Below are 20,168 nucleotides of genomic sequence, written 5' to 3' on the forward strand. Positions count from 1 at the left end.
GTAGGGACTGGGCATTTATGAAACGCTTGCTGATTATGACCCAACAAGAACATCAAGGGACTGGCCCTTCAGGGCTCTGCAAGGGTAACCCAAAAGCCTGCAGCAAATGCCCATCAACTGGGGAATGGTATATGGATGTCATGGAATACTGTTGTGCTGTAAGAAATGATGAGCAGGCGGACTTCAGAAAAACCTGGAAAGACTCATGGGGTCTGATGCAGAGTGAAGGGAGCAGAACCGAGAAGACTTTGTACACAGTAACAGCCATACCGTGTGATGACTAATATTGACACACTGAACCCTTCCCAGTAGTACAAGGATCTAAGACATCCCCAAAGGCCTCGTGATGGAAGATGCTATCCACAAAGAAGAACGAACTATGGAGTCTGAATGCAGATCAAAGCAGACTCTTTGCCATTTTTTTCTCTTCTGTTGAGTTCTGTTTCCTCTTTCTGATGGTTCCTCCTATTGGTTCTAATTTTTACTTACAACTTCACCAACGTGAAAATATGTTTAATAGGAATGTAAATGTAAAGCCTATATCAGATTGTGCGCTGTCTTGGGGGGGAGGGGGAAAAAATTTTCAACTCAAAAGCTTATGGAAGTGATTGTTGATAAATCAAAATAAATTTTTTTTTTTAAAAAGGCTGCAACAAGAAGACCCAAATGACCTGCTCACCTCAGGTGCTGAGCTCAGAGATCTTAAAGAAAATACTGAAACTTTTCTGGGGGAAGCTGATTCAAAATGGACAACACTTCCCCATAAAACAGGAGAAGGGGGACAGGCATGCCAACTGTTTTCAATGCATTTAGCTGAATAAACAAAAGAGTTTCACTCTAAGCAACCAGATCTCAAATCCAGGCAGGACCAGTCCAGAAGCAATGCTATCCTGGCCCAGTTCACCCCTAACTGGATACACCTGGGCAAGTCTGCTTCAGCCCTCAGTAGGCTCACAGGGGTGCAGCAAAGGCACCACCTGTCACAACCTAGCTCACCCGATTCTCGTCAAGAATTGAGAACGGCCTGAAGAATTATATGGGGGGGCAACTAGGTGGCACAGTGGATAGAGCAGTGGCCCTGGAGTTAGGAGGAACAGAGTTCAAATATGGCCTCAGACACATAACACTTCCTAGCTTTGTGACCCTGGACAAGTCACATAACCCCACTGCCTAGCCAAAAAAAAAGAAAGAATTATAGGACAGGAGTGACCAAAACCATCAAAAACAACAACTGAGGATCACATGCAAGGTAGGATGAAGCTGCCATTCCCAGGTTCTCTTGGAGGAAGAATTCAATCCTTCCAATTTCCTTCTAATGCCTAGTTAAGGAGAGGGCTTCAAAGGAAGGCTCAGGAGCCCTTCATAGGCTGCATCCATCCTAAGCAGGAGGAACACGTTTTGTCCTCAAGTGTTCCAAGAGAAACATCTCCAGAGCTTCTCAAAACCAGTGCCAGGGTGTTCCCAAAGAGAAGCGTGCTGCAGATGGGGCATTTTAGTAGCACCAACTATGCCAGTGGGGGGCAGCTGTGAAAGGGGCCAATTCTCAAGGCTGTCCCTCTCCCTAAAGATGTAGGAGCCCACACACCACCAAAAGGCAATGCCTATATGCACACGCCAAGGCTGCCGGCCGCCTCCCTCCAGCCCACCCTCCATTCAGCTCCCTCAGGAATCTAAAGCATGGGGCTAATTACATCACCCCCTCTGCAACAAAGCCAGAGGCTCCCCTCACCTCCAGGATCAAACACAGCATCCAGGGTTGTTCCAAGTCCTGCATGATTTGCCCCACCCCCCAGGCTTCTTACACTATATACCTCCCCCAGTCCCCAATACATATTCTTCCATCCAATGACACTGCTCCTCCACCTCCTAACGCCTGCCAGTTACTCTGGCTCTCTCCCATGCCTGAAATGCTTCCCCTCCCTCATCTCTGGCATCCCCATCCCGCTTCCTCCAGTCCCAGGAAGAGTCCCGTCTTCTACAGGAAGCCTTTGCTGACGGCCCTTAATTCTGGGGCCTTCCCCCGATGACCACTTCCAACTGAGCCTTCTGTGGTTTGTCCATCCAGTTCTCTGCATGCTGTCTCCCCATCGGACTGGGGGCTCCTCAAGGGCAGGGGCTTTTAGCCTTCTCTGTATCCTCAGCACTTAACAGTGGCTGGCACACAGGAAGGGCTTAATAAATGTTTACTGACTAATGCTTCTTCAAAAATTAGAACCCCAGGAGTGAACATTAAATGCACTTCCTAGTAATCTTTGATGAAACTCATTAGGGTAGAAATGGGGTTCTTCTTTCTGCTTAACAGCTACAAACCTGAGGAACAAGGAAGAAAGCTCATTCCTTCTTTTACTGTTCACTAAGCACTTTTCTGACAACCTCCTATGCAGGCCCATCAGTCTGGAAGGAGAGAAGCCCAGAAGCAGAAGGGACGTCCACAGTCTAGTTTACCCAACAGCATCAGAATGCAACATTCTGCTAAGCCCCAGACTGACTAAAAGGCAAGGGCAGGTAACCTGCAGGCTTCCAGGTTAAGAGGGAGCAAGCCACCTTTTAGCAAAGGCTCTTCATGTTCTGCTTGACTTCATGTGAATAATTGATCACATATCGCTTGCCCTCTCAAGGGGTGGGGGAGGGGCAGGACAGAGGGAGAAAATTGGGAACTCAACATTTAAAAAAAAAGTTAAAAATCATAAAGGATTTTTAATTTCCTAGTGATGTTTTTGGAAAGAAACATGAATGTTTTTGTAAGCAAATACTGTATGTATATTTCAGCTTTAAATATTAAGGCTTACAAAATACCTTACACAAATTAACTGGATCTGTGCAGAAACCCTGTGAAACATGTACTACAGGAATTATCGACATGTGACAGGTGAAGAAACAGGAACAGAGAGAAGTGACCTAACGGGGCTCCCTAGAGGAAGTGCCAGAGGCAGGACCGAAGCCAGGTCTCTCCTGCCTCCCAAGGCCAACACTTGCCCTGCACCAGGCTGCTTCTATAAAGAGGAGTTTATGGATTATTTCAGAGAGGAGAGAAGCCGCATTATGGCCGCTATCTCTAAGGTCCTGGACTCTCACTAGGAAAGAGCCGGAAGGAACTCTGGAGATTACTTCGTCCACCTCCCTCACTTTCACAGTGGAAAAATTAAGTTCTCCAGAGGGGCAGAGATGACCAAAGCAAGGTCAAGCAGCTAAAACAGCCAGACTCTAGTCCAGCGCTCTGCCCAAGGCCTTATGACACAATGAAGGTGACCAGGCAGTCTTTGCTTTGAAGGGCTGAACCCCATCCTTGGAATGGAATCCCATCGAAGAAACCTCTCATTTCCTTGGACTCTCAGCTCCAAAACAGGTAACTGGTTACTTGAAACAGCAACGTTTCTGCCCAGAAAACATTAATGAAGGTAGGATAAGAGGAGAAATGATGGAAGGAGGGCACAAATCACTGTATCAAACTTCTCTGATGAGAGCTTGGTATCCAAGACACACAAGCAACTAATAAGTAGATGGCTATGTGTATGTACATGTGTGTGTATACAAATAAGTAAAACATGTTCCCCAACAGATGAAACGGTCAAAGGATATGGACGGTTCTCAAAAGAACAGCAAAATACCTCAACTACATGGAAAAAACGCGCCACATCACTGCTAAAGAGACGTGCAAATCCCAGACACCCCGAGGTTCCCCCTCCCACCCTGCACCTGGCAAAGCTGACAAGGAATGGCGGCAGTCCATGGCGGAGGGTGTGCCCACACATACACTGTTGGTGGAGCTGCGAAGTGGTACGTCAATTCTGTACGAGGCACGTAAAGTAACTAAAATGCCCAGACCCTCTGACCCAGAGAGAGTATTACCAGCCTTAGAGTCCAAGGAAGCTGCTGGTAAGAAGTCTCCATAGACTCCAAAGCATCGATAGCACCACTTTTTGTGATAGCTAAGACTTGGAAACAAAGCAAATGCCCATTGACTGGGGAATGGCTAAAACTGTCATTTTTACATTTCCATGTACGAGAACGCAAGCGTTCTACTGTGCTGCAAGAAATGATGCGTCACGCAGAGCCAAGACGGCAGAGTAAAAGCAGTAACCTGCTTGAGCTCTCCCCCAAACCCCTCCAAATACTTGTAAAAAATGGCTCTAAACAAATTCTAAAGCAGCAGCACCCACAAAAACACAGAGTGAAACACATTTCTAGCCCAAGACAACTTGGACGGTTGATTGGAAAGGTCTATCACGCTGTGTGGGGAGAGGAATGCCATTTGGTATGGGCGTGCAGGAAAAACAGACCTCAGCAAACCTGGAGCAGCCCTCAGAGGACTGAATCTCAGGCAGCTGTGGCCGTTTCCAGACTTCTCAACTCACAAACGCCAAAGACAACTTAGAAGGTCAGTAGGAAAAGCCTGTGACGGTGGTGAGAGAGAAGCTCTGTTCCAGCCCCATTCCCCTAGCTTTGCCCTGGGGTGGTGGCTGCCTCCAGAGCTTCCGGGCCACAGACTGAGGGGCAATCAGGTGGCTGATCAGAGGGGGACTGCAGGGATCTCTTTGCTGGTGCAGGATTCTCTTGCTTTGCCCCTGCTTGGATCTGGGTCACAGTTCTGGGTGGCGGTCCTGGGGTGAGGAGGAGCACTGGCATGGTGGAGTTTGTAGTGGCTGTGGAGAGGAAATCCTCATAGTTCCAAGACCGAAAAGAGTGCTTGTGGTCACTCATAGACCAGAGCACATGCCAGGAAAGGAGTAAACACCTTGCCCCTGATCACAGCACCTTGGAAGAACTGAAAATTTACTGGTCCCTAGAAGTATCTCTGAAAACAGTTGCACAAAAGCCCTGAAGCTTGGGACAGTACACCCTCCACATTGGAAGCAGACCCCTCCCTACCTTAACAGAGTTTATAAACTCAAGTAATTGGCTGGGATCATGAGCAAGCAGCACAAAAAGAATCAGACCATAGAATATTACTTTGGTGACAAAGAAGATCAAAACACACAACCAGAAGAAGACAAAGTCAAAGCTCCTACATCCAAAGCCTCCAAGAAAAATATGAATCGGTCCCAGGCCTTGGAAGAGCTCAAAAAGGATTTTGAGAGGCAAGAGAAGTAGAGGAAAAACTGAGAGTGATGCAAGAAAATCATGAAAAACAAGTCAACAGCTTGCTAAAGGAGACCCAAAAAAATACTGAAGAAAATAACACCTTAAAAAATAGCCTAACCCAAATGGCAAAAGAGGTCCAAAAAGCCAATGAGGAGAAGAATGCCCTAAAAAGCAAAATTGGCCAAATGGAAAAGGAAGTTCAAAAGCTTACTGAAGAAAATACTTCCTTAAAAATCAGAATGGAGCAATTGGAAGCTAGTGATTTTATGAGAAATCAAGACACTGTAAAACAAATCCAAAAGAATGAAAAAATAGAAAACAATGTGAAATATCTCATTGGAAAAACAACTGACCTGGAAAATAGATCCAGGAGAGAGAATTTAAAAATTATTGGACTATCTGAAAGCCATGATCAAAAAAAGAGCCTAGACATCATCTTTCAAGAAATTATCAAGGAAAACTGCCCTGATATTTTAGAACGAGAGGGCAAAATAGAAAGAATCCACTGATCTCCCCCTGAAAGAGATCCCCAGAGGAGAACTCCTAGGAATATTGTAGCCAAATTCCAGAGTTCCCAGTTCAAGGAGAAAATATTGCAAGCAGCCAGAAAGAAACAATTCAAGTATGGTGGAAACACAATCAGGATAACACAAGATTTAGTAGCTTCTACATTAAGGGACCACAGGGCTTGGAATATAATACTCTGGAGGGCAAAAGAGATAGGACTGCAACCAAGAAATCACCTACCCAGCAAAACTAAGCATAATCCTTCAGGGGAAAAAAATGGACGTTCAGTGAAATAGAGGACTTTCAAGCATTCTTGATGAAATGACCAGAGTTGAATAGAAAATCTGACTTTCAGATACAAGACTCAAGAGAAACATGAAGGAACAGGAAAGAGAAATCGTAAGAGACTTATTAAGGTTGAACTGCTTACATTCTTCATGGAAAGATGATATTTGTAACTCACGAGTCCTTTGTCAGTATTAGAGTAGTTGGAGGGAAAAAAGTTACATGTATATGATTACAGATAGATAAGAGGGCACAGGGTGAATTGAAGATGAAAGGGTGATATCTAGATAATAAAATTAAGAGGTGAGAGAAGATTATATGGAGAGAAGGAGAAAGGGAGAGGTAGAATGGGGTAAATTACCTCACATAAAACAGATAACAAAAGGCTTTTACAGTGGAGGGGAAACTGGGGAAGGTAAGAGGGAATGAAAGAATCTTATTCTCACTGAATTTGGCTTAAGGAGAGAACACACACACTCAATTGGGTATGGAAATCTATCTTACCCTACAGGAAAATAGGTGGGAAGGGGACAAGAGAGCAGGAGGATGATAGAAGGGAGGGTAAATTGGGGGAGGGGGTAATCAGAAGCAAACACTTCTAAGGGGGGACAGGGTCAAAAGAGAGAACAGGATAAATGGGGGGTGGGATAGGATGAAGGGAAATATACTTAGTTTTTCACAACCTGACTACCATGGAAGTGTTTCACATAACTACACATGTATAACCTGTATCGAGTTGCTTGTCTTCTCAATGAAGGTGGGTGAGTGGGTAGGAAAGGAGAAAATTTGGAACCCAAAATTTTAAAAACAAAAGTTTAAAAAAAATTGTTTTCACATGCAACTGGGAAATAAGATATACAGGAAATGGGGTACAGAAATCTATTCTGCCCTACAGAAAAACTGAAGAGGAAGGGAATAAGAGAAGCAAGGGGGAGAGATACAAGGGAGGGCAGATTAGGAGAAGGGGTAGTCAGAATGCATGCCCTCGGGGTGGGGGGAGAGACGAGTTGTGGAGAAAATTTGGAACTCAAATTCTTGCGGAAATGAATGTTGAAAACTAAAAATAAATGAATTAATTTTTTTTTAAAAAAGAAGAAAAAAAAGAATAGAAATGACACATATGAGGAATACAGAGAAGCCCGGAAAGATCTGTGTGAATGCAGTGGAGAAAACAACCTACACGGCGACAACACAGAAAGAAAGAACTACGCACCCAAAATGTAACGGAACTACCAAGGTCAAGCAGGACTCCAGTGACAAGATGAGAAAACACCTCCAACCCATCCCTTCACGGAGGTGGAAGGTCCACAGGTGTCACCCACTGCACAGATGCTCAGACTCTCAGTCTATCCACCAATTGTGCCGACTTTTTTCCCCTCTCTTAAAAAAATCCTACTTGTCATATGGGACGGCACTCTGGGAGGAGGAGGGATACATGGGAGAACGTAAGGGTAATGTACAAGACAGAAAATATCAAAAGAAAATTTTTAGAAAGGGGGGGCAGCTATGTGGCACAGTGGATAGAGCAGCAGCCCTGGAGTCAGGACGACCTGAGTTCAGAGTTCAAATCCAGCTTCAGACACCTGACACTTACTAGTCGTGTGACCCTGGGCAAGTCACTTTACCCCATTGCCTAACCAAATAAATAAGTAAATAAATAAAGCTAAGCTCAAGCATCACTCCCCAAGAAATGACTATCTCAATTAAATTCTCCAGGAAAAAAGTCCATTGTTTAAAAAAAACCCACATCTTCTTGTTGGAGGAGCAACACCACCTGTAGCCAGCTTCATGACAAATGCAGCTCCTCTGCCTCTACTGAACAGCTTCCATTTGCAGAGAACAGAGGGGCCCCAAACACAACTGCCATTTTCTCAAACTACTTGCTCTCCTTTCTCAGCCCCAGGACCCCTGGCACCTAATACCCTCTTCCTTCCACCCATTCATCACTATTAAAAACAAGCTATTGTGCCATACATGAATATGAAGAACCCACAGAAGTGTCAGAAGACTTATTTAAACTGTTGCAGAGTGAGAACCAAGAAAACAACACATGCAACAGACAAGGAAGTTTTTTAAAAGGGAGAGAAAATGAGTGCTATTTACACTGCCTCCCTTAAAATGACCAAGCTCTAACCAAAAGAGAGTCAAGGCCATAAGCTTTTATTAAGCACCTACTATGTGTCAGGCACTGTGCTAAGTGCTGGAGATTCCAAGCAAGGCAGGAACAAAGAGCCCCTGCCCTCAGGGGCAGCAGCACCCGCAAACAACCACATACAAACCAGTGTGAGCAGGACACATGGGAGGGGCTCTCCTTGGGGCCCTCTAAGGAGACAAGAAGGGGCAGCTAGGTGGCGCAGTGGGCACAGCACCAGCCCTGGAGTCAGAAGGACCCGAGTTCAAACCTGGCCTCAGACACATGATACTCACTAGCTGTGTGACTCTGGCAAGTCACTCAACCCCAATCACCTCACTGAATGAATGAATGAATGAATGAATAAAAAATGACAAGCTTGATGATAAAGAGGCCACCCATCCCTTCCTGGCAGAGGTGGGGGCCATCGGGGGTGGCCAGTGCACTCCCAACTTGTCCGTGTGTTGGTCACTTTCGATGAACTGCCTTCCTTACCTCCCTTGTTTTTGTTCCAAGAGACAGTTATGTGGGCAGGAGGAACAGGAAAGATGTATTTGAGAATGAAGGTGACACAAAAACCGCATCACAAAATTGAAAGATAAGTGGGAAAAAGATGAAATTAATTGTTATCACTTCCTGATTTTAGGCCTGGATACATTCACCCATCTTCCTCCGGACAGTTCTTCCCCAGAGAGAAGGTAGCACATGGAGAAGGGAGGGAGATGCCCTGGGGATCAAGAAGATCGGGGCTGCCCAGCAAGCAGAGGCATCTACTTGCATCATTACTGGCCACTAGGGGGTGGCACAGACCCCTGGGCCCAGAGTCAGGAAAACTGGGTTCAAATCCAGCCTCTACTCACTAGCCATTTGACCCTGGGCAAGTCACTTACCCTGTCTACCAGTCTCCTCACCCACAAAATGATAAAAATGCCCCCTTATCACCCAGGGCTGTTCTGTCTCCTTCTGCTACCTACATAACCATCCCAAATGAGATAACTGTAAAGCATTTTGCAAATCTTAAAATACTATATAAATGTCCGTTATTACTGTTGTTGCTATTGTTACAGGGAGTTCCTTATACCAATGAAATCCCCCAGTTCAGTCATCATACTGGCCTGGGTAAAGTGATTAGGTGAGGGGAACCCAGGAATCACATGAGATCTAGCTGGGCCTGGCTGGGAGAATGGGGTGAGGACAGCGGGCAGGGAATGGTTTCCTCAAAGGTCTCATCTATGGTCTGCTACAGAGGGGGCCTGCTGCTCATCACTTGGCCTCTTTTTTTTTTTTTAAACACAGACAGGACATGAAGCAGGCCCCTCCCCTCTTCCAGGACTCTCCATCTACTATCCACTGAGTCCTGGTGGCCCCTGCCCTCTACCCAGGGCCTCTATGATGTGTGCGCCCTTCTTTCTGGCACACTCGATATTTTCGTTATTTTTCTGGCCAAGTATGTCACTAGAATGTATCTTCTATTAGCGGAAGTTTCATTGTATCTAACATCCAGCTACAGCAACCTCTACCTGCTCTTGTTCCTAAGGCAGGCCCCTCCATCTCCCAGCTCCACACCTAGATGTCAGCTTCCTCTGTGCCTGGAACCGTGGACCCCCTATCTCTACCTATGTAAGTTTCCCCAAACCCTGCCTTTCTTGAGCCATCACTTCCTCCCAAAACCCTCAGTGCCTCAGCTCTGGGATTCCAGAGTTACTGTCCCAATGGGGCTTCCTTAAGGGCAGGGCTAAGCACAGTGCCTCGCCATGGACATGCGTTCAGGTCATACTGAACAAGAATTGTTCTTTACAGAATATGGGCGATACCCACTTCTCATAAAAAAAAAAACCCAAAACTGAGAGCTGCACATGCCCCAAAGGAAAACGGAAGGCACAGAATGGGAATAAACACACAACTTTGGCTATCGAGCTCCCCCCATCACCACAAGTCTTTGCTTGAGCCCTAGACCTCCACACCCCACTCGCAGAGCCCTAAGCAATGCTCCCTGCACCTCTCTCTCCCCAAGGAAAGGAGAGGCATTGCCGGCATAGAATGGTCCACCGGAACTTGAACTCAAACTCAGACCTGAACGCCTCCGAGGTGGGGGAGGGGCCAAACTTGGGGGCTGCTTTTGATCAGCTCGCCTAACATCATGGCTAAAAAAGGCAGCTCACAGCATCTCCAAGCCAGTGGGCAACAAACAGTAGGGTAAGTTCAGATTCGCCAACAATCGGCATCCTCTTCTGAATAAACACAAGGGCCTCGATCAGATTTCCATTTCTTGAGTCAAACTATGAACACCCACTTTCACTTGCCCCGTTCCCCTGGGAAGCCCTGGATGAGAAGTCCCAGGGGCCTGGGTTCAAGCCTCCTCTCCATTCTCTGCGCGACCTTGGGTAGGTCACTGTGCTTCTGATGGCCTCTGGAGTCCTTTCTACCTGGCAGGTCTCCTATGAACCTTTTCCAGATTCCTAGCCAGGCGAAGAAAAGAAACTTATAAGACCCTGCCATTTCAGAGGCACTAACAAGCAGAAATGACCAAAACAGACAGAGACTGCAGCCTATGGACATAGGCCTCTGCCTCCCGACAATTAACTGTGAAGGTGACAGGCAGGCTGCTCAGGACAAAGTCAGAGAGAGAGCGGCTCTGTTCCTGAAGATGCTGACTTTACGCTGGGCCACTTCCTGGCCAGGAGTTTCTTTCAAGTGAAAGGCCTGACCTAGATTATCTCAAGTCCCTAAAACAAAAGGATGTTTGGGAACATACTTTAAAAATATATCTACGAGCGGCTAGGTGGCGCAGTGGATACAGCACCGGCCCTGGAGTCAGGAGGACTTGAGTTCAAATCTGGCCTCAGACAAATACTTCCTAGCTGTGCGACTCTGGGCAAGTCACTTGATCCCAACTGACTCACCAAAAAGAAAAAAAAATTTACAAAGTGTCTTGCAAAAAAAAAATGCATAAAATAACTCTTTAACATCTGTCCAAGGAGAAAATATGATTAATTTCTCATAGTCAAGTCACCTCCACCAAGACTTCCAACAATCCACAGGTTAACCAAAGGCAAGCAGACCAGTATCTAAGATATAAAGATGGTTGAGTCATCTCAGTGGAGACTTTAGCATCTGAATTTTAATTATGCACATCAGCCTTTCCACTTAGTTCTTGGCAAAATTTTATTTCATGTATCCAATATGAGAAAATCTTGAAGCATTCAAGTGCAAACTTTTGTATTCAATGTAATTTAGTTGGCATGCTATGGTATGGGAACTCCCTCCACCTCTGAAACAAGGTCTCTCCAACTGAGGAAGGAAGATGGACTGGGGAACTACCCAGGACAACAGAGCTAGTAAGAGGCAGAATCTGAATCCAGAACACTACCACACTTGCCCCTTCATCCATTACGGGAGGAAAAGCCAAGCATGAACTACTAAGCACTTGATTCCTATAACCCAAGGGAAGGAACAGCCACGCCTGGTAGCAAAAGCTTGTTCCCTTCCAACAGTCATTTCTCTTGCTTTTAACACATCACATGCATCTTCTCCCCCACCCCAATAACAACATACCACTGACACCGTTGTACTTACTATCTGACACTTTCACTGTAGAAACACCTGGTATATGGGGGAAGAGTGCCTAAGGAAATGAAGAGGAATTACCTTTGACGTCATCTGACTCAGAAAAAAGTCTGTGATGCTATTTTTTCCACAACCACTCGTATATACCAAGGAGCTGATGCTGAAGTCCACCTGATACTGCCCCAGTTCAATCAGGGCAGGCTCACTACATTTTGATAGTTAAAAACTGCTGTACTTTCCAAGATGTAGTCAGATTAAGGTGTAGTCTAAGGATCTCTTACACACAAGGAAAACAGATTCCTGAAGCCAGTTTTGGAGATCCCTCCAAGCTGAACTGTTTTAAATTAAACTTAATGCCTTGATAATTGAGACACAAAGTCAAGAATCACAGGATTTAGAAACACCAAGGACCTTAGATGACCAATTCCTATTTCCCAGCTGGAAACTGAGGTCCACAAGAAGTGACTTGTTCAAGGTCCCACAGGTAGCTTCGGGCAGGACAGGAACCTACTTCTGGGGTCTCTAAACCCAATGCTCTAAGGACACACTTCAGATAAAACCAACATTCAATGACTCAATGATGAGGGATAGGCAGCAGGAAGATAAATGGATTGTGAACCGAACTGTTTTATTTCCCACAGGCACATTTTAGTAAAACAACTGTGTCCACTCAAAAAAGATCTGAATGACACTTCTGAAACATGGCACAATTACCTTCTCGCCAGACCTGAAATGTGCAGCTGGAGGTTCTTTTTGCAGCTGGGAGACAGCTGGAGTGATAAAGGCGCTGAAATTGTGAGACAGAGCCATGAACCCCAGCCTCTGCTCCAATACCTCCTCTATGAGGAAGCAATCAATTCACTGTTGTCCTCTCTGAAAACAACCTTGTGAAGTAGCCCTGAAGTTCCTGACTAATAACAAAGTGTTTCAAAACCACATTTCTTTGACACAAATTTTTACATATGGAAAAAAGTCACCTCCCCCCAGTGTATAACAAGCTTTTCAAACATGACTAACAATAATGTCTATAGATGATAAATCAAAACACGAAGCACGCCAGAAAGGCATTTTCAAAGCTACCACAATGGGTACCTATCAAGTCAACAAGCTCGAAAGAGGGAAAATTCAGCCAAGACCAGAATCTACTAGAAAAATCACGTCTGCCATTCTTGTTCAACAACTACAGCCTTTGTATTTATCTTTCTTTCTTTTTCTTTTTTTTGGGGGGAGGGTGGAGAAGAGGAAGCAACTGGGATTAAGTGACTTGCCCAGGGTCACATAGCTAGTAAATGCTCAAAGCAGGATTTGAGCTCAGGTCCTGCTGACTCAAGGGCCAGTGCTCCCCTCGATCCACTCTGCCACCCAGCTGCACCTCCTTTGTAGCTATCAGAACAACCTGTTAAATAACAAAGACTGTGCACTTTGGAACAAAAGGCTTTGTGGTTCAGGCTTCCAGGAATATAAAACAAAACAAAAAAACCCACCACAAACAAAAAAGGGTATATGGAGTCAAACCACTTTTATGCTAACTTTTTTTTTTTTTAACACAAGAGTGGGGATGGTGAGCCAGAGGCAGAAAGCAGGGGGGAAAACCGCTCAACAAATAGCATCAGCAGCCACAGAGGAGACCTGGCCATGAGCTGCTCACCAGCAGCTGGTGCAGCTCCGGCCCTTCACATTTGTCCTCACTTGAACCTCAACCACTTCACAACAGATCCCTTAACTTCTCAATTAGGTCTAATCTGGGGAAAGACCACGGGTGAGAAGAGAATTTCTTCCAACAATGCAAAAATATGAACTGTGTTAAAGCACTCCAGATAGTCTCACGAACACTACTATGTCCCGTGGGCTCTACAGGCAATACTAGAGAAGTGTCATGGAGCCCTGTCAACCTCCTTAGACCCACCTGGCAGGCCCCCTCCCCCTCCCCCTCTTTACACCGTTGAAAATAAAGGTGGAGTAGGAAAGTCAGAAAGCAAAGTTTTTGCCCTAGGAAAAATGGAAGGGATCAAGGTAAGAATTATAAATGTACTACAGGATCTTTCACCTGTAACCATCACAAAAATTTTTTTAAAACATTTCCCGTGCCCATCTGTAACATTTTGTGTAACAGTCACAAAATTTTTAAAAAATGTTTCCTGTGCCTAATTAGAATGCAAGGAAAAACAAGGAAAAGAAAAAAGAGTAAACCTCTGACACCTCATTAATCTGGACAAGCACACTAGACAGCATTCCTTTCAGGAAGGACGTCACCTCCTAAGAGAACACTCCTACCACACGGGACACTCATATTTTGTCAAACACTGAGCGCTCAGTCCTTACACGATTATCTGAACCAACAACATGCTAGTTAGAGAATGTTTGCAGAATTTACAAAGCACGGCCAATAAACAGTATGCATCTACCTGCCAGGATTCACAGAGGACTGGAGAAGATCCCCCTCAGCTGTAAACTGCTCAGGTCTAAAACAGGCATAAATTTTCTTAACCAGCTGCACAATTCAAAAACGTCACCCGACACGTAAAACCATTTACAATATACAGTTGAGAGGAATACTAGTGCTAAGCGGTTTTTTCACTTAATAGCACGGGCACCCGATCTGTCGCTTTCCTCCAACCTGTAAAGCAAACTATGAGGAGCAAAGCCTACTTTTGTGTAACGATGTGGGGCTTTTGATGCCGGGAGCTTCTTCAGGTCAAGGAAGGCTTCACCATTTTCAGTTTCTCCCACACCTCTTCTATCCATGGTTATTTGTGGATCCTTAACTCTATGCACCTGAAAAGAAAGCCAGCACAGGTTTATTGCTCGCTCTACAAGTCCACTTCTGTAGCTTTTGTTCCTCTAAAGTGTTCCTTCCCTCCTAAGAGTTAACTTGAGAGGAAAAAACAGCTATTCTCAGAATGCAGAACAAACCTGGAACAGAGGTGGATACGCCTCGCCTTAAAGGTTAGGAGACATTTAGAACAAAGCGCGAAAAGGACAGCAGAAACAGGCACTTAGCTCACTGAAGAGTGCACAGCCCTACGGCAGTCAGCACAGAGCAACCGAAAGGTTAGTCACCGCCACAGAAGAGTGGTAGGGGAGTTCCACGGAGAAGAAAGAGGCGGCAAACTCAGAGAAAACTTTCCCCCAAATCAGCACAAAACCACAACTAGTTCCAACTGTATGTCCCAGTTTTAATAAGAGCTATTTGTTTCCAGACTTTAGACACGGACTAAGCAGGCCCTCCTGAGCAAAGAGATCCCTAGCCCCAACCTGGGAGAGAAGACAATCTAGGCTTCTCAGATAGGTCTAAGCCTCTGCAGGCTTTGAGTTCCCTACTGGACCCCCCCCACTCCTGCCTTCCCGTGAGAGGAAGAAGGGAACCCTCTCTGCAAACCCTCTATTCTTGCGCACACACACAGTTTGTGTATCACTGAAGGGAGGCTTCACCTCGCCAGGGCCAAAGTCTGGCCTTCTCCTGCATGACCCCTGGCTGTCCAAAACAACTCAGACCCGCCAGAGTGAGCCAAGCGCTGCTGCCCCACCTCCACCCGAAAAAGCCTCAGTTTCTCCTGACGGGGCTTGCCAAGGAGCTGCAAAGCGTCCCAGGAGAAAAGCTCCTCCGGCTTCGGGCTGACCGGGGCCTCCCTGGGGACCTCAGCTCGGACACATGGACCGGCCCCCAAGCCGAGCGCTTCGGGAGCCGGAAAGCCAGGGCTTCCCCTCCTCGGGCCCCTGAAGCGACCCCGCCCTCGCTGCCAGCAACAGCCTACCTAGCGAAGGAGTGCAGCGGGGAGGCCCTCTGCCCACCCCGTCAGGGCCCCGCCCCCGCCCCGTGGCCGGGGGGGGGGGGAGGACACTCGGCCTGCCCCCTCGGCCCCTCCCTGGACTCGCCCCTAGAGGGTCAGCCCTCTCGGGGCAGGAGAGGAAGCCTGCGCGCAGAGCTTCCGGGGCTCGGGTCGTACCCCGAAGACCCCCCCCCTCCCGGGCCGAGGCGGACGCCCGGCCGGCCCGGAGGCCCCTCCTCCCGGGGGCCGGGCCGCGCACTCACCGTGCGGAAGAGGGAGGCGGGCAGGGACGACGAGAGGAGCCCCTCGGCAGCGCCTCGGGCCGGGCTCGGCCCAGGCCCCGGCCCCGGCGCCGCCGCCGCCGCCGCCGCCGCCGCCACCGTCACGGCCGCCGTGCTGCCGCCCTGTGCTCGTCCGGCCCTCCTCGGCTTCGGCCCCGGCCCGGCCCCTCGGCTGCCCCCGGCCCGCCCGCTAGCTCTCCTGCCCGCCTGGCTGCGCCTCGCGCCCCGAGCGAGCGTGAGCGCGACAGCGCGTGCGCAGGGAGGTCGAGGGGAGCGAGGGTCGCCTCGAGCCTGCCGTGGGCCCCCGCGCAGCCGCAGCCCCCCCCGCGCGCGCGCGCGCGCTCTCGAGCCCGGCTGCCCCTCCCCAGGCGCTAGTCGAGCCTGGCCCTACTCCCGCCCCACCCTCCCCGACCCCGAGCGCCAACTCGCTTCGCTTGTTTCTTTTTCTGCGCTCTGGATCTGTCTCCCCTCAGCCGCCGTAACTGGGGCCTTCACTCCGCCCCTTTTCCCCGCCCCTCTAATAACTCCCTCCACGCACCGGCTTCTGCGCCTGCGCCGCCACGGCTGACCCCCCCCCCCGAGGTGTCCTCGGAGGTGCCTGAGTAGAAAATGCAAGTCTTTCAAAATAACATGAGAAAAGGGTAGTCTTGAGAGGGAGAACTCGCGCTCTTTGGCTGACTGCCCATCCCCGGGGGGGGCAGGCGTCAAAAGGAGGACTCGCAAGTGGGAGGTGAAGGAGCCCGTCCAGCCATGGTTGGAAAGGGAATGGTGGGGGGGGCGATGGCCCCTCAGGCGTTTAGCGAGGGCAGGCCCCAGGGCCGGGCGCGCGCGGCGGGAGGGCGGCCCGTCTTAGGCCGGGCCTCGGGCGCGCGCGTCCGTCCTTGCGTCTACTTGTGCACGCGCGCGGGGGGCTGGCGCTTGATTGGGAAGGGGGAGAAGGGAGGAGCCGGATCCCTGAAGTGAGAGTCGAACGTCCCCGGGCTTCTGAACGGCTTTCCTGCCTCTCTCCCCTCTCCCTACGCCCACCCCGACCCCGCCGTGCTTACAGCAGGCGCCTAATACCTACTCATTCCGTCTCACTGAATCCAATCCAACTTCCTCGTTTTACAGACTGGGCAACCGAGGCCCAAAGGCGTTAACGGGGAAATGTTCTTAGGATAGGGTCAGAAATGGGTGGAAAGTCGAGTCACCATTTATTAGGCGCCTGGGCTCGCGCTTTAGCACCTCCAGGTCTGAGGTCCGCCAGGGTAGGACTGTCATTCCTTCTCAAGCGTTTATTAAACGCCTACTATGTACCAAGGGCTAGGAAAAGGAAACAGCTCGGGCCCTCTGGGAGAGGAGAATCCCAAACTTCCTACCCTCCCACAATTCAATCAACATTTACTAAGCACCTCCTAGATGCCAGGAGATGGGGGTACAAAAAGAGGCAAATATGACAGTCCCTGCCCTCCAGGAGCTTACAATCCGTAGAGGGCAGGGGAGAGCGCCAACATGCAAATGATCATCTACACAGCAAACTATATAGGGGATAAATAGGGAATAATGGAGGGAAGGCTTCCCCCAGGAGCAGGGGGTCATCATGCATTCATTTAAGGGTTAGTAAGCACCTACTAAGGGCAATTGACCTTCGAATCTTAGGCTTGGAAGGGATGTTAAAGGTCTTTGAGCTGGAAGGGACCCCTCGGGCCAAGGCCCTCATTTATAAAATGAGGAAACCAAGGCCCATGGAGTCTAAAGGATTTGCCCAACATCTCGCAGCGGCACTATCAGTGGCTGGATTTGAATCCAGGTCCTCTTCAACTCCTGTCTAAAGCATGCATCCTCTCTATAATATAACCTCCCTCTGTTTGGACTGGTCCATTGATGAGGGCAGGGGAAAGAGAGAAGTGAATAAAGATTTATGCAGCACCTGCTACACAAGTTTTCCAGATATCTCACTGGATCCTCGCAACGGCATTGTGAGATTGCTGCTGTTCTTATCCTAATTTTACAATTGAGGAAACTGAGACAAACAGGTGAAGTGACTTGTCCAGGTCCACACAGCTAGTAAATGTGTGAGGCTGGATTTGAACTCAAGTCTTTCTGACTCCAGGCCCAGCTCCGACTGATTGTCCATGGAGAGGGGTTCAGACGGTGATATCCTGGTAAACGTTTTAACTGACTCTGCAGGAAAAATGAGTGAAGATGCTCAACAAATCCAGTGCTAATTTCCCAGGTGTAAATGCTCACACTGAAAATTTGACAGCCTGCTCTCTGGAGACTGTTAAAATAGTTCCATCACCCCCCTAATAAGACCTCGTGATGCAATCCTTTACTTTTGGAGGCAGCTGTAATTGTTAAAAAACTCTTCCTTAAAAGCCCCTGGGGGGGTGGCTAGGTGGCGCAGTGGGTAGAACACCGGCCTTGAAATCAGGAGGACCTGAGTTCAAATCTAGCCTCAAACCAAACACTTGACACTCACTAGCTGTGTGACCCTGGGCAAGTGACTTAACCCCAATTGCCTAAAAACAAACAAACAAACAAACAAAAACCCCTGGGGCTCTCAATTACTGATAATTAGGGACATGCAAATGAAGGCAGGTCTGAGGTTCTATCTAACACCCATCAGATTGGTGAAACTGACACCCCCACCTAAAAAAAAGGGAAAGTACATGCTGGAGGGGCTGGGAGAAAGCAAGCACATCCATGCATTGTTAGTAGACCTGGATTACTCTAGCCACTCTGGAAAGCAGTTTGAAACTATGCCGAAAAAGCTATTAAACTGTGCATACTTTTTGAACTATTGATACCTCTACTAGGAAAAGGCCAGGGTCCCATTGCATCCTGAGCTATCCCCAAGTCATCCTGATGAATATCTGGCCACTGGACCCAGATGGCTCTGGAGGAGAAAGTGAGGCTGGTGACTTTGCACAGCCTTCCCTCACTCAAAATAAAGTCAATTGCAAGTCATGTCATCATTCCTCTGATACCATGGTCCTCTTGGAGAACAAAGCAGAGACATTTATAGCAGCTCTTTTAGCAGTGGCAAAAAAGCTGGAAATTAAAGGGGTGCTCATTAATTGGAGAATGGCTGAACCGGTCATGGCATGTGAATGAAATGGAACAGTCTTCTTTTGTAAGAAATGATAAAAGGGATGGTTTCAGAGAACCCTGGGAATATTTATATGAACTGATGCAGAGTGAAGTGAGTAGAACCAGGAGAACCATTTGCTTTTTTTGGTGAGGCAATTGGGATTAAGTGACTTGCCCAGGGTCACACAGCTAGTAAGTGTCAAGTGTCTAAGGCCGGACTTCTGACTCCAAGGCCAGAGCTCTATCTACTATACCGCCTTGATGCCCCCAAGAGAACCATTTGAACTGTAACATCAATAGTGTAAAATCAAATGATTCTGAAAGATTTAAAGAATTCTGATCAATGCCATGATCAACATGTTTCCAGAGTACAATGAAAAAGAACACTCACGACTTCCTAACAGAGAGGCCTCCTGGGCAGAAGGAGATGCACATTTCTGGATGTGGCCAATTCGGGCATTTGTTTCACCTGACTAATTTGTTACAAGGGGGTTTCCCCCTCAATGTGGGAAGTGATAAGAACTAGAAGGGAGAAAAAAAAATAAATGTTTGATGAGTGAAAAAAAAATTAAAATCAGGCAAAAATAACAACATGTCTATGGATCCATAATCTTTTATTTTTAGGTATTAAACATTTATATCTCTTAAAAAGGTCAGCTCTTCCGTATGTGGAAATGAAGTCTGAACTGTCACCTCCGTGGGCCCCCTGGAGCCAAGCAGACCAAGAGGAAGCTGTCTTCCCCAGGAGAACCTTCGGACAGCTGAAGCCTACGTCTCTTCCTCTCCACGCTGAACACTTCCTTACACTGACCCTCTTAGGATAGGATCACAGGGCTCTGTACTCGTTAGGCACTTAGTGAACGACTGTTGAATTGAATGAAGATCAAATCTAATCTAAAAGCAAGCTTCCACTGCAGTCAAACCGTCTTTGCTGGCAAAGATATGTTTGCCACAAAGCAGAGAACCTGAGAGTGGGAAGGGACCTCTGAGTCCAGCCTGTATGTGAAAGGAATCCCCACAATAAGTAGTTGCCTGGCCTCTGCTTAAAGACTCCCAGTAAGGAGGAACCATCCCCTCTTTTTTGTCTGTTTGTTTTTGCTAGGCAATGAAGTTAAATGACTTGCCCAGGGTCACACATCTAGTAAATGTTATGTGTCTGAGGCCAGATTTGAACTCAAGTCCTCCTGAATCCACGGCTGGTACTATATCCATTGCACCACCTAGCTGCCCGAACCATCCTCTCTTGAGGCCTCCCATTTCACTGTTGGGCAGCTCTGTCAGGAAGCTTGTTTTGACATCAAGCTTGAATATACCTCTTTGCAACTTCTACCCATTAGAGGTATGTGAGGTGGAGCTCTAGGCCTGGAGTCAGGATGATCTGAGTTCAAATCTGACCTCAGACACATACTTTCTATGTGACCCTAGGCAAGTCACTTAACCTTTGTCTCATTTTCCTCATCTGCAAAATGGGGA

The 20,168-nt window shown here is 47.7% G+C and overlaps 1 protein-coding gene across 6 annotated transcripts in view; it reads right to left on the bottom strand.

Moving 5' to 3' along the window:
• The window catches only part of EIF4ENIF1 (eukaryotic translation initiation factor 4E nuclear import factor 1), a 48,632-nt gene extending 32,920 nt beyond the window's left edge, over positions 1 to 15,712 (bottom strand). For 2 of the 6 annotated variants that reach the window (XM_020996388.2, XM_020996383.2), the window contains exons 1-2: positions 15,606 to 15,712; positions 14,222 to 14,347 (exon numbers count right to left, since the gene is read on the bottom strand). In XM_020996388.2, the coding sequence (XP_020852047.1) occupies positions 14,222 to 14,317 (96 nt within the window). In that variant the 5' untranslated portion in view covers positions 14,318 to 14,347; positions 15,606 to 15,712. Of the gene's footprint in view, positions 1 to 14,221; positions 14,348 to 15,099; positions 15,261 to 15,327; positions 15,451 to 15,605 lie in introns of those variants that run through there. The other 4 variants (XM_020996390.2, XM_020996389.2, XM_020996384.2 and 1 more) reach the window with 3 other exon arrangements.
• Between the last annotated feature and the right edge of the window lie 4,456 nt (positions 15,713 to 20,168).

This window comes from Phascolarctos cinereus, unplaced genomic scaffold (assembly GCF_003287225.1).
Source record: "Phascolarctos cinereus isolate Bilbo 61053 unplaced genomic scaffold, phaCin_HiC Scaffold_4;HRSCAF=312, whole genome shotgun sequence".
Lineage (NCBI taxonomy): Eukaryota > Metazoa > Chordata > Mammalia > Diprotodontia > Phascolarctidae > Phascolarctos > Phascolarctos cinereus.